Below are 15,216 nucleotides of genomic sequence, written 5' to 3'. Positions count from 1 at the left end.
TAGAAACAAAAATTCTACAATTTAGCATTAGCGTTAACTTTAGCATGAGTCAAGGCAGGTATTTCTTTTCCTGTTCTAAAGCCGCTAACAACTTGTGGTTTAGTTCAGAATATTGTGGCCTCAGACAACATTTCCCATAATCAAAAGGCATAAACCCTGTGATCCCAACCCCGTTCAAATGGGAACTTCCATAAGAGTTTGTATTCATTCATTTTCTCCTAGATTTACTTTGATGTCCTAATTTGATGGTATTCTGTCCTGTTAGCAGGATGACTGACCCACACAATCGTGGTCATATATTTACCTCAAATATTCTCAATTTGGAAATAATTTCTTCCAGTAGATGAACATCTTTAGAAACCTTCATATTTAACTTGTCCCTGTATCCCTGCAAACACTTGAATTCTTGCTTGTAGAGCTTTGATTTTTCAGAAGAAATATGCTTCTCTAAGACTTGTGTGTCTGCAGCAAGTTTATCAACCACACTTTTCTGATTTTCCAGAGTTTCACAGATCGTCTGCAGGGAAAGGATTAAACAGAAATACATTTCACTTTTGCACATGGCAGCAATTCCATGTTATGTGTAAAATATATCATCTTTAACTATACATATTACAACACGACAAAGAAAATATAACAATGGATGTGGCCTTTGTGTCACCCAGCAATATTTTCTCATGCCCAACAATATTTTCTCATGCCAAAATGGGTTTTGTGTCAATATAATTTCCAGAGCCACAAGGATTTTTTTTCATGTGAATTCATTCAAAAGTCCTGATGTTTCTGTTGACAGGACAACAGGACATAAAATGAGGCTCCTAGGACCTCCAGCTTGCATGTCCAGCTGCTTCTATTACAACTCACAGGATAGTTGTTCTAGAGAAAAGTGAGGCAAAAGGTTTTCTGAGACAAATCTATTTATGGGTGGTGAATCCGTTTACTGCTGACCTGATCAAGTGATTTTCTATGCCCCACCCCCAACCAAAAAACATAGCTGCAGTGGGGAAGAAATCCATAAACAGCTCTGAAATTGCACAATTTTCTACTGGAGAAAGGAAGTACAGAAAAAAGAAGCAAGCAGGCTGCAGTTCCCCACTCCTGACTCTTACCAGCTGGCACAGTATATCAATTGGCATGGCAAAAAAGAAACTGGCCCTCATCCCTCTCCTCCTGCAGGAAGGCATGATTTGCAGCCCTAATTCCCTACCATTGCATCCAACTGGCCAGCAATACATATTGAAGGGTGGGGTGAGCAAAAAGGATCAAACCTCCTTCTTTAGGCAGATACACATGATTTGTAACCCAGGGAATGGGTCACAATCCATCAAGTTTGAAAACTTTGGTGTCAGGAAGGTATTTCAGCTGGCTACCCATGTGGGTCTCCCTGAGTAGCTAATATGGGCGGAGTGGGGCATTAGAACCATTTCTTCCACATTGATCTTTGTAAATGCATGGATGCGATGCTATTTTATGAAAGCTGTGTCCAGTTTTGTGGAACCTATTGTTGTCTAGTTCTTTCTTTCCCTCCCATATGCTCTGCAAGGACATGGGAGGTCTGATTGACTGCTAGGCAAAACAGCTTAGCTAACACTTGCTATTTTGCCTGAAACTATAGAAAAGGAAGCATGCATATTTTGAATGCACCACTCACATTAGGCCTGTGTTTTTCGTACATCCACAACTATTTATACAACACAACACATGTTGCTTGTCACACCTATCTTACTGAGCAACAGTTTTCACATATAAGCCTGTTAAAACTGTGGGAGAAGTCTAATTCTTCTCCGCACCCACACCCCAATGGTACACACCAATGTTAGTCGGCTTAATTTAAAATGCAATGGCATAAAAAAAGCCAAGCTGACTATAGACAGCTGTGTCTGAGTTTAAATTTGCTGAAGTGAAAAAAGGGAACATACCTTTGTCTGCTGCAAGGCTCTCTCAACTTTACTAAAGTCATTCACTGCATTCATGACAGATTGTGCCTTGCTTTCCAAATCATTCAGCTCACCCTTCAGTTTTTTCAAAGCATCCAAATAGTCCTTAGAAGGCTGGCTTTCCAATTCTACTTTCAAAATAAAAACGTAATGGATATGAATATTATTATTATTATTATTATTTTAAAAAAAGGCATACAGGGGAATTCAACATTCAGTCAGCAGAAGCATTTCAGTTTGCCCCAAAGAATGATATCCTCTCTCCTCCCACCAAATACTGTTCTTGGGGCTCTCCAAACCACCAGAGCTGATTTGTAAGGGGAAAGAGCAGCTCACTAGCACACCAGAGTTGTGTTGGCTGTGTTCAGGGGTAAAAGCAAGCCAAAAAATCTTGGCTTAAAACACAATATTGTGTGTGAGATGTATGCAGGTGCACACAGTCCAATTTGGCCCACTTTGCTTCTCTCTTCATGTGACCTGGTTAAAAAAGACCTCAAGAAGGGGTTAGCTTAAGATTATGTCTGAATCAGGCTTTGTGATTTGTTAGGATTGTGATTTGTTTCTCACTAACAAGTTAAGATCACTAGTCAGTCTTAACGGTTTGTTTCTGACGTATGAACCCTAGCTCATTAGGGGAAAACAAGCAACAATCCCAAAACCTGGGCATAACACTAAACTATCACCTTCCTGGTTTATCTGCTTGCATAAAGCGAGGCCACAGCAGGAGTGATTGGGCTGCTTGCACCAGCACATACACCTTATGATTAATCAAGTCAGATTCTTGGGTTTATTGCTACATGTGAACATGGCCACCATATCATTTTTGCCTTATTTAAAATAAAAGTTCTCCTCTTGACTGCATATGTGGGGTTGGCAGAGGTTCATCTAATGGAAATTATGCTGCAAAACAGGACAGAGACCCAACTCCCCTAGAAATGTTGCAAGGAACACTGCCAGTTGTACATGGAAGCCACTGAACATTTGGCTGGATGTGCTGCTTAAGTCACATCTATAATTACCACAAGAGTGACTTCGGATACTGATAATCCCTTCTTTTTATGAGGGAAGGCTAACACATTTGAGGATTCTTAGTTTAGAAAAATGACAATTAAAGGGACACATCATATAGGCTTATAAAAATATCCATGCTGTGGAGTAAGAGATAGAATTTTCATCTGTCTCTCACAGACTCAAGAGTCATCCAGTTGAATTGACACGAAGCAGATACAGGATATACAAAATAACCTACTTCTCTGCACAATGCAAAGTTAATTTATGGAATTCAGTTCACTGCCACAAGATGCTATATCCATAGCTCAGGTGGCTGGGAAATGGCTTTAGGGAAATTCACAGAGAAGTGTTGCACAAATGGCTATTAGTCATGATAGCTATATAGAATCTCCATGTTCAGAGGGGATAAATACTCAAGAACTCCATTTGCAAAAGTGGGTTGACCCAGCAGGGCCCTTATTATTATATATCAAGCATTAATCTTTTTGTCCTAAACCTCAATTGCCCTCCTGAATGTTTCTCTTTTATTCCATCAAATGCTGCAGGCTATAGCATTTACCTCAAGCATATTTTGACCTATATGTTCTGAACCAAGTAACTCCTACAATACTGTAAAAGCTCAGGTTATGCAGGAAACCAAAAGAAGAAAGCAAGGATATATATATGATTATAAGAATCAATCACACTATCCAGTAAGTTTACCCTTTTTTTGGAAATTCTGGAGAAACATGATAAAAACATCAAGGTTAGTTTGAATAATGACAGTTTCCCTTTATATTAAACTACATATCTTTAAATCCCTAATTATGGAGTACAGCACTACGGTTAAGTTTTAAAAAAAAAATTAAAAAAGCCTAAGGCAGCAATTGATAAATAACTGATTTTGCATTGTATTTCTGTGTTTGAAAACTGAAGGACAATGGTACAACACTGCACTTCTGAACTAACACTATGATAAATAATAATATTTATATAATTCTTTTTGCTACTGCATTTCTCAGTTGAGGTGCTTCGGTTAAAAAATATAAAAAGAACCAAATGATTATTCACCACAATATGGATGAAACTGTAATCCCTTTATTGGAGACCGGGAACAGAGCATTAATAGGCTGGCAGAAGCATAACTTGGCAGGAATAGACCAAAGGAGTTCACAAACTATTCTGCCACAATAGTACCTGAGCACATTTTTCTTAAAATACTATGGAATCTTCATTTTTCTCCATTACAAATATACAGTTATTACCTTGTGGACATAAAATCAAAACTGCATAAAAAATTAAACATCAAACTGACACCAGTTGCCTGTGTATTAATCTGTTAAAAATTTGCAATGCATCCTTAACACACCATGAAGTTCACTTTTCAAGTTTGAGAGAAAGCTATCAGGCCTGGTGGGATAATAAATATAAAGAATCTAAACATTTCATTCCATCAATGGAAAGAGCTTCTGTCAATGGAACTCTTCGTCATTTACAGAATGGAGCATTTGACTTCAGATCCAAACGTACAGAAATACAAAGGAGCACAGGCAAATACTAACTGCATGGAAAAGCTGGGACCTAAAGCAACATTAAGTAGTTGTGTAAGTTTACGTGTATTGAAATTTTGGTTTCACTGGAGTGTTACATTGACACTTACATTTTAAGCTGATGTTTACTGATGATTTTAAGCAGTATTTTTTAAAGTATGGCGTTCATTTAGTTGCCTGAAGCAAATATCTGATCTGGCAGGATATAAATTAAATTATCATAGCAGTAATTTCACTAAAGTCTTCCTGTCCAAGGACAATGAAGGAGAAGACAGTTCCTGTGTTTTTGACATACTGGATGGCTTCATACATTATACATAAAACTAAGCGCTACTATTTTAGACAGTGATATTTAAATGCGCTCTACATAGACCACCCCCAATAGCATGAGACTGGTAAGCTGACCTTGAAATAAATAATGCTGAAAGATAAATTTGTCTCTTTAAAATGTCGTTAAGTTATATATGCAGAAACAGCATATACATCTTTTTTACATCTCTGTAGGCAATTCAGTGTTTTCCTATTTTTCTCTGAACCACCTTCAAAATTAGTTCCAGTTACAGATAGGTAGCCGTGTTGGTCTGCCATAGTCAAAACAAAACAAAAATCATTCCAGTAGCACCTTAAAGACCAACTAAGTTAGTTCTTGGTATGAGCTTTCGTGTGCATGCACACTTCTTCAGATACACTGAAGTTGTGATGTTGTTGGGGCCAGTAATGGTGTTGTCCGGGTGTAAGATGTCAACTTTGCTGCCACATACACCCGGACAACACCATTACTGGCCCCAACAACATCACACATACCATCTCGGGACTATTTAATTGCTCATCGTCTAACATTGTGTATGCCATCAAATGCCAACAGTGTCCTTCAGCTCTCTATATTGGACAAACAGGCCAGACCTTACGCCAAAGAATAAACGGACATAAATCGGACATCAGGAATCACAAGACAGAGAAACCAGTAGGAGAACACTTCAATCTCCCAGGACATTCTATACAAGATCTCAAAGTAGCTGTTTTACTACAAAGGAATTTCAGAAATAGACTGGAAAGAGAAGCTGCTGAATTGCAACTTATCACCAAACTTAAAACCATGGAGAGACCTGGTCTGAACAAAGACATTGGATTCTTATCTCATTATACATGACAAAAGCCATTTTTCACCTTCTCACCCCTTGCTTTTTCCTGTAAGACCTATTGCAGTCGTTAAGAGTCGTCAACAGGCTCATCACAGCTATCTGCCAATCACCCATTCCCACCACCCTTCTGAGTAATACCCCTCCCCACCTTCTCACTATATAGAAGGGTCTGGAAACATCTGTTTCAGTGTATCTGAAGAAGTGTGCATGCACACGAAAGCTCATACCAAGAACTAACTTAGTTGGTCTTTAAGGTGCTACTGGAAGGAATTTTTTTTGTTTTCAAAATTAGTGGCATTTATAAATGACCTGCATCCAAAAAGTAGCAATCTAGGCATTGCTTTTATGAAGAAAATGATTTTGTTATATAGCAAGCAGAGAAAACAGAAATTGGGCTTATTCCTTTATGAGGAGCTACAAAATCTATGCCATGCTTCCAGCGAGACTATATAATTTATACACAGAATCTGTGGTGAACACAAAGCAGCAATTCTAAGGTTTTTGCTACAAGCAAAAAAAAGCAATATATTGTAAGCGGGAAAATGTTTTTTTAAAAAAACACGTCCACATATTAAATAAAAACACACCTTTCTTCACTTGCTGTGACAGACCCTCCAGTTTCTGTTGAGCAGACTTGAAGCGATCATTCAAAGACTTTATGTTTTCCTCAGTAAAGTCTGGAGCACCCGGCTGGGATGCAAGGACCTTGCCCTGGGTTTTCAGCTGTTCAATCCAGGGACTCAGACTTAATAGGTCATTGTGTTCCCTCTGTGAAAGTTAAGTATAAGCACACACACACAGGCATTATCATCATTTAAACAACACTGGGTTCCTACCACTGTAGGTTCAGTTTATAATTCCATTTTGTTTATGCATCTCACAATGAACAAGTTTACCTGGCACAACTCCTTTAGAGTTGTTAAAGGTTGCTGTTGCAACGATGAAGCAGACTTTTCTTTCAGCCATAATTCTTTTTCACGCAAACTCTTATCAAGCTCATCTATTTCCCTAAAATAAATGTTTACTTCATCCTGGCATTGCACTTTTCTTGCAACTTCTTCCAAGTGCCAGCCTACCCTTTTCCACTCTGCCAACAGCTTCTCGAGGGCATTCGCTACATCTTCAGTAGGAAGCCCTTCTGAACAAGCAAAAGAAATAAAAACTGTTTTAATATGCAGTATTCACCAACACAACAATACATGCTTCTCTTATAAGCTTACTTAGATCAGGCTCAATAGTAACAATGGTTTCCTTGTCAATCACTTGCAAACTGTAACATATGGAATGATTTAAGTTCACCCGCATTCCATTTTTTTAATGAAAATTAAAAAATGCTTTTTTTTCTACAACCATCACCTGACTAATTCAGTTTTAATTGCACAAATCTTCCCCAGCTACCTAGTGAAAAGAAGCATCTCACTAGGAATTCAGTAGTTCATAACTGTGCCTTTTCATGGTAATAGGTATATATTGGTAGGCTAGACAAGAGAGGCAGAGCAGAATCCAAATACAGATGTAATTTACATATGATGAACCTGTTCAAGTATAGGTGCCTGCAGAATCTCCTCTTGTGTGCCAGCCCTAAGTAAGCTGCTCTGAGTACCTTAGAGTACCTTGCTCTGAGCACATGGGTGGATGAGCATGGCATAAGTCCAATAAATGAACATGCCAAGAAGCAAACAGGATGTAATATAAATATGTTCTTCTCCTGTCCCCTTCCACAGGAGATCTGGAGTATGACATCATCATCATTCTCCACCCATCTGGCTGGGCGGCTTACAGCATATATAAAACATAGTAAAATATCAAACATTAAACACTTTCCGATACAGGGCTGCCTTCAGATGTCCTCTAAAAGTTATGTAGTTCTTTATCTCCTTGACATCTGAAGGGAGGGCGTTCCACAGGAAGGGCGCCATTTCTGAGAAATGGGCCTTTTCAGTGGCAGTTTCCTGCTTGTGGAATTCTCTCCCCAGAGAGGGCTCGCCTAACACTACCTTTGCCTAGTTTTAAGCACCGAGCAATTTCTTTTTTCTACCTGGGCTTTTGGCCCTTGACCTGGATGATTTTTAAAGTATTTCTGGCCTCTTTAGGTGGGGCAGGATTTGCTAGACCTGTCTTTTATTTGTATAGATGTCATTTCCATGAATAAAGTGACTTAACAATAGTAACAGTCTGGAATGAAGATGGACTATAATCAAGTTATCTTAATAAGAAATCAACGTTTTCAACTCACTAACACTAGAATGTCTTTTGAGGTCTTGCAGCTTTCAGTGAAGGAGAAACTGGTGCTTTCATAAATTTCAGTTATTATAGTTCTGGTGTTTTTGGTAGCTTCTGGAAACTCCAAGTTTTGACAAGAGCAAGTAATGCAAAGTACTTGCATCATGCTATTATTATGATTACCTTTTCTCATTTGGTCCATCAGATTTTCTCCAACCTGGTTCAGTTCATTCAATGCTTTCTTTCTTTCAGTCCTTTCTTTTTCTATTGCCTGTTTTTTTAAAAAAACATTTCAACACTGAAAGTAAAAACCTATCTGTTAAAAAAAGTAACTGGTTTGGCCCCATAAATTGCCTAGATATGAGTCCACCTAGGAGCCTTCTGGGAGCTCCTAATCCAGTATTCAAAAGGGTAGGAAGTAAGGGTAATTTATAGTAAAATAACAAATTAATGCTGTAGTTCTATGCATAATTACCTGCAAGTAAGTATCATTCAACAGATACTTATTTATGATTAGGCACGTATAGAACACATTTGATGGGATGAGAATGCTTTAAAGTCAATACAGTGGCACCTCGGGTTACATACGCTTCAGATTACATACGCTTGGGGTTACAGACTCCGCTAACCCAGAAATAGCGCTTCAGGTTAAGAACTTTGCTTCAGGATGAGAACAGAAATCCTGCTCCGGGTGCGCGGCAGCAGCAGGAGGCCTCATTGGCTAAACTGGTGCTTCAGGTTAAGAACAGTTTCAGGTTAAGAATGGACCTCCGGAACGAATTAAGTACTTAACCTGAGGTACCACTGTAGTAACCTATTTTGAAATATTTTCCATGAACATATAAACATAACTAAAAGGTAAAGGTAAAGGTACCCCTGCCCATACGGGCCAGTCTTGCCAGACTCTGGGGTTGTGCGCCCATCTCACTCAAGAGGCCAGGGGCCAGCGCTGTCCGGAGACACTTCCGGGTCACGTGGCCAGCGTGACATCGCTGCTCTGGCGAACCAGAGCCGCACACGGAAACGCCGTTTACCTTCCCGCTGGTAAGCGGTCCCTATTTATCTACTTGCACCCGGAGGTGCTTTCGAACTGCTAGGTTGGCAGGCGCTGGGACCGAGCAGCGGGAGCGCACCCCGCCGCAGGGATTCGAACCGCCGACCTTTCGATCGGCAAGTCCTAGGCGCTGAGGCTTTAACCCACAGCGCCACCTGCGTCCCTACATAAACATAACTATCTATAAATAAATTAGAATGTTTAGGCATTATAGCTCTTCATAATCCTCACATCTTTTCTGGTATCCTCTTGGGCCTTTTGTCTCCATCCCCATTCTTTATTTATCGCTTTCTACACTTTAGTCCTCCAGATTAGATATTCAAAGAAAACTTCTCTATCTCATTGGACCCATACTGCTGTACAGAGAAATCATGCTGGCACAGGCTTCAGATCAAGTCTTTGCAAAGTAACACGGTACAGAACACGGACTGAAAGCTCTTCCGGTTCATGGAAAAAGAGTACATTAAGAAAGGCAAGTATCAAATCCACTTGATGTACCTTCTGAATAATGCTGAACATAAAAATTGTTGCAACAAGTAGCTTGACACTTCTCGGGCAGCATTCTAGTATGTAGCCTTTTACACGGACATCTGTTATATTAAACTATAGAATTTAGCAATGATCCAGATAAGAGACATAAAGTTTTATCAAGGATTAAAGCAAACAGGCACAATGCATTACAAGGCTTGAGGGTGGGGGGAGAAACTCCCCATGAGTCATACAATTTTATTCTGTCTGACAATGTGTGAAATCTATTTCATATGGGATGTACTTTCAGGTTTCTCTGTGGTGGTGTAATTAATTAAGCTGTTTAAAGTTAACTTACACAGGCATTAACAAGACTCCAATTATCTAACCCACAGAATACTTTGATCTCTGGTCTTCACAGGAGGAAAGGTTATTAGATGCCTCTCTGGGCTGAAATCAAGACTTTGCCATGGTTCTCAGTTTTACAGAAATATCAGGGGAGAATTGCTGCTGGGTCCATTTCTAAGAATAAATTGTCTTTAAAATGTGCTACAACTCACAATGTGCAGCTTCCTCTTCTAAAACGAAAATGGAAAATAGTATGAGGAGTAGAAAAGGAAAGGAAATGCCCATTAAAGCTCTATGGATGTCCTGCCACAACTTCAACAGTATTGTTTATAACCAGTATAGAGGACTGAACCTTGGCCAAACTCTAAAGATTTTTAATAATGGAACTTAATCCACAGGAAGCTACCAGATCAGACTCTACCCCCAGCTGACAGCAAGCTTAAGCTGACAAAATAACCTTTTCAGTGAAAATGCCTCCCCGTTTCTCACTTTACCTTCAGTTTCTCTTTCATGTCTGAAGTCTCTCTCATCTTCCTGTACTCTTTGATCTCTATGGCCTGAATGGCAGCTTTTGATTTCAAAATCCAGTTCAACAGCTCAGCAATTTCAGAATCAAGCCTAGTATAAGAGATTGAATAATATTTTCTTATATTTCTTCTCCATTCAGTCATCATCTTTTTTTATTAAAATGCAACCCTCAGTCTACCCTGAAGTAACATGTTCATGCACATAAAATGTTTTCTAGTGTAGTCTTGAATGCTTGAAGAATCCTCAGATTTTACCAGATCGGCAATATGGCACTCGCCTGGCTTCCTGTGCCAAACTGTAGTGATCTCTAAGGGAAGAGGGGCAAAATAACTGTTGCTTCATGCACTCTCTATCACCTGTACCTAGAGTCAGACAGGCCTAGAGAGGGTAGATGCAGCAACTGCTACGATGACTTGCTGTGTTTCCCTGACCTAGAGCAAAATAGTGGACTGTGAATGGTTGCTGCACCTGCTCACTCACTTGCTGATTTTCTCTCAGCAGAAGAAATGAGCTGCAGTACTTTGAGACCAAAAGGAGCCACACACAGGGCAGCAGTGGAGAAGAGTGAGGAACAACAAACATTTACTGTACATGCGCTGAGCAGCCTACCCACCCAAATACCCATCCTTCTATCCTTATTTGCAAGACTGCAAATAATTTTTCATACAGAGTTCTAAATAGGACAAAAAACCCCAGACAACAGCAGTATTTTACAATGCTGCATTTTTTTTACCATGCACTGTATGAAAATGAGGCAACTCATTGCCTCTTGATTGAGAAAACACAACAACAATGAAAAAAAATCTCACTTTTTCTTTGCTTCAGTATCAAAGCAGGCTTGTCTTTTCTTTGATGGAGGTAGAGGTGGAACAAATTCTTCCTGTTTGGGATGTTTAACTGTTCTTTGCTCTTTAAAAAGGATGGTTTCTGTGATTACTTTCTGTGAAATCTGGGCCGGTTCAGCATTTGCAACTGCCTGAGTAACCTTAAGGGGTAAATTGAAGAGGACATCAATGTAGATGAAACGAAATTATACAATATGCCATCTTTGTACAAGAGATAAATGAAGCTAATAATAACAGTAACACTAATCACTTCAGATATGATCCAGATGAAGTTAAGTGGTTTTAGACCAATTAATTTCACTGAGAACATTAAGCATGTGATTTACTGCCTTCCATTGGTTTTGAAGGAACTTAAACCGCAGCTTCATTCATTTTTTTATCCTGGCTCTCCCCTCTGAAGAGCTCAGGGTTGGATAAAAAATGATCACACATTAGCCTTTTATCCTTATACCAACATGAGGTTAGTTAGCCTGAGAGATGGTAACTGGGTCAAGGTCACTCTGTCACTGTCCAGCCCATCACTGATTCTGCACTGGTCCAGAATCATCTTTATAAGTCAAGATGCAAACAAGCTTCATGCAGCCACATGTAGCCACTTCACTCCTCTGTTTGCTTGCAAACAAACCAAGAAGTCTAGTTTAACCTTAGCTTCCAACTATGTCCAAACTGGAAAACTATGGTTAATAGCTTCCAATAAGCTAGGAGACAAAGCAATTGACAATTAAACTTTGCATTTAAACTTTGCTTAAGTGCAGTAGATGTGAGGTTTGCTCAATCTGTTTATTAAACTGAGATATGATCATCTTGCTTGTGATTTTTAAAGGATGCTTCTGGGAAACTTCACAATCTGTTTTGCACAGTACTATTTTGAATTACTCAGCCAACTCACTATTCAATTTGTCTCTAAATCAAGTGCAGATTAGAACTAGACTTTCAGATTTTCTAATCAGATTAGAATTCAAGCCTGAAAAGGACCAATTTACTTCCTTCTCCCCCCCCCCGCCCCTCCTTTTTTATTTTAAACACCTTTAAGAAAAGACCTTCAGGCTTCTTTATTAGTTTTACTTTTATAGGTCAACATTCATGTATTAGTGAAAGACATTTGGAAGGTGTAAAGGGATAGTAATATTTTTATGGTACCTGAGTGGAGTAATCCTCAAGTTTCTGAACTAAACTGTCCCACTTCTGTGTTAGTTCTTCCAGATCGCTGTCAATTTTCTTCAGTGCCTTCTTGTTGTTGAGAAGTTGTGCCACATCCTGGGACACCTCATTCAGCTGTTCTAATGTTCGACGCTTCATTTCCATATCTTCTTTGAGAATCTGACATTGTGAAACAAGAGCAGCCATTCCCTTTTAAAGGCACAATTCTGCTCAAATTCCCCATTCTAATAAAGTATATTCTTAGAAAATAAAATTGTGAAAATGTCCCTAATAGTTTTGCTGGTTGTTGTTTTTTTTAATACATTTGCTAAAAGACTATGCCTGTTCATGTATTCAGTATCTATGTACAATCTCTGTGAAAAAGCCAGCAGGAATGCCCGTGGCATGTGTGCTAGCCATGCCCACCTCACCAAAATCATGATTAGCAACACAGAACCATAGAACTGTAGAGGTGGAAGGGACCCCATGGGTCATCTAGTCCAACGCCCTGCAAAAATGCAGGAATCTCAACTAAAGCATCCAAGACAGAAGGCCATCCAACCTCTGCTTTAAAACCTCCAATGAAGGAGGATCCACAAACTCCCAAGAGAGTCAGGATTACCTGAAGGGGGTGCTGCTTCTCCATGCCTAAAGTCTCAACTGGGAGAGGAACCCTGATTGGTCAGCATTTCGGTCCCCATGCTGAAAACCTTACACTACGACTAATACCAATTGTGCATTATAGACAGGGTTGTGACCAGCATGTGATGCATCACGGAGCCCTGTGCATTTCCACTGCCCCTTCACACTCTGTACCCACAAGCTTTGGTTTCACTGAAAACTGGGAAGAGCCTTGAGTAGCATGCACATATGAAGCTATTGTCAAGATTCAGAAGTCCTAAGGCATACACAGAAATTTTGAAGCATTTGTGGAGCTTCGCACGTAACAAGGGGCTTCTCCATTGACCTCATCACTGAGAACAATATTACACAGTCTCCCTTTTACTTTCCCCCTTGAAGTAAAAGGGAAATTGCTTGCTTGAGTGAAAGCTGTGGCTGCTTCAAAAACCTAGAAAGCTCAAGATCATTATTTGTGTATACAACAGATTGGGCTGAGGAACCTGTGGCCCTCCAAATGTCACTACACTCTATATCCCATCAGCTCAAGCTAGCATGGCCAACAATCAGGGGTGATAGGAGGTGGTGTTGAGCAACATCTCACATGTTCTGCATTCCCGCAACAGAATTACTAGGTACTTATCTACTGCTGTATCACATAGTCTTAAGGAGGGCCTTCTCCAATATCAATTTGCCCATGCATTAAGATTAGAGGATGCCCTCCATTTTCCATCTTTAGGAGAAGCACATCATGTATGTATAAAAGATAGGAGCTTTTTTCTCATATGTCCTCAGCTGTAGACAGAGGTACTATTGGCACCAACAATGTATGTTCTTTAGAACCAGATTAAAACATTTTCTATTTGCCCAGGAATTTTAAGTTATGTTACTTTCATCTGGTTGAGTGGTTTTATGCCTCTTAATTTTATTGTATTGCTGGTTCTGTTGCGTAATGCAAATAATGTAACACAGATTTTTAAATATCTTTGCAAATTTCCATCATTCACCTGAACACTGTAATTCAGGCATTCTAGTGTCAGATGCTTCATTCTCATATCTCCTTTGAGAATCTGATGGTGAAACAACAGTATCCACAAGAATTTGTCTTGAACTACTGCCTTCATACTTGCTTTTCAATAAGCGCCACTTTCAATTTGTACACTCTCTAGCAAATTTTCATGAACTGTACAGTCACATGCTTTTCACAAAACAGCATGTTGTGATTTTCACACTGCATTCTTCAGCTACAAGTGAAACCCACAAGTATTAACCTATGTCTTTGGAAAGTAATTTGAAAACTTGGTAGACCATGAAATTAGCACTAGGATGAAACAAGGATGATACTCTAGCACTGCAGAGAAAATGCCCAATTGACAATAGGGAGTAGAACAGGATGAAACATTTAAGGTTATGATGCTATTTTCAAATGCAAACCAAGTAATACTCACTGCCAGCTTTCGAACATTCACACCAAGCTCTTTTTGATCTTTGAAGTTGCTTGTTTGCACCAGGTTTAAACTATCTTCTTTCTCAATTAGCCAGGCTTTCAACAAACACTGCACAAGAGACAACACATTTTAAAAAACAACACCACCAAGAGAATATTTACACAATTCTCCTGCATTTTGTTTTTATTTATTAAATTTGTATACCGCCCTTCATCCATAGATCTCAGGGCAATTCACCACATAAAAATACAATATAAAAACACAAAAGACATGATGAAAACAGTAACAAAAGGGGGGGGACCAATAACCCCCTCTCCCTCCCACAAACACATTTAAAAGGGTTGTAAGATATTTAAGATGTTAATCAGCCAAAGGCCTGGTTGAAGAACTTTTTTGCCTGGTGCCTAAAGGTGTATAATGAAGGTACCAGCCAAACCTCCCTGGGGAGAGCATTTCATAAATGGGGAGCCACTGCAGAAAAGCCTTGTTCTCATGTTGCCACCCTCCAGACCTTCCATGGAAGAGGCACACAAAATAAGGTCTCAGATGATGATCTCAGGGTCTGGCTAGGTTCATATGGAGAGAGACGGTCCTTGAGGTACTGCAGTTCTGAGCCATTTGAGGCTATATTTTGTTAATCATCTTCATTGCAACACTACCTTGGCATTACACCAGCACTTTGTCTTCTTCTTATTGGTTGGCACACCTGTCTTGTTCTCATTGGTTAAAAAAAAACCCCACAACTAGGTAAAATGCCATCTTCCATTTTTTTGACAGAACAAGTGTCATTCTACTTACAAGACCATTCTTTTGTGGAGTATCTTAAAACTGAATATAGCCTATAAGTCCATTGCTTTGTAAACTAATATGATTCCCGAGTTAAATCCAGACAAATGCAACATCTGTAAGCTCATGATTTCACAAA

General features: G+C 39.4%; 1 protein-coding gene across 3 annotated transcripts in view; it reads right to left on the bottom strand.

Annotated features, from left to right (window-relative positions):
* The window catches only part of UTRN (utrophin), a gene marked incomplete at its 3' end in the record, with an annotated part of 327,056 nt that overhangs the window by 245,551 nt on the left and 66,289 nt on the right, over nucleotides 1-15,216 (bottom strand). For all 3 annotated transcript variants that reach the window (XM_083731575.1, XM_083731576.1, XM_083731577.1), the window contains exons 15-23: nucleotides 14,292-14,399; nucleotides 12,226-12,405; nucleotides 11,050-11,225; nucleotides 10,207-10,330; nucleotides 8,026-8,113; nucleotides 6,516-6,757; nucleotides 6,207-6,387; nucleotides 1,920-2,065; nucleotides 305-517 (exon numbers count right to left, since the gene is read on the bottom strand). In XM_083731575.1, the coding sequence (XP_083587701.1) occupies nucleotides 305-517; nucleotides 1,920-2,065; nucleotides 6,207-6,387; nucleotides 6,516-6,757; nucleotides 8,026-8,113; nucleotides 10,207-10,330; nucleotides 11,050-11,225; nucleotides 12,226-12,405; nucleotides 14,292-14,399 (1,458 nt within the window). The remainder of the gene's footprint in view (nucleotides 1-304; nucleotides 518-1,919; nucleotides 2,066-6,206; nucleotides 6,388-6,515; nucleotides 6,758-8,025; nucleotides 8,114-10,206; nucleotides 10,331-11,049; nucleotides 11,226-12,225; nucleotides 12,406-14,291; nucleotides 14,400-15,216) is intronic.

The sequence above is a fragment of the Podarcis gaigeae genome (assembly GCF_964106915.1).
Source record: "Podarcis gaigeae genome assembly, chromosome: 3".
NCBI classification, from domain to species: Eukaryota; Metazoa; Chordata; class Lepidosauria; order Squamata; family Lacertidae; genus Podarcis; species Podarcis gaigeae.
Note: the sequence above shows the minus strand (reverse complement) of the source record. Positions and strands in the feature narration are given on the sequence as shown.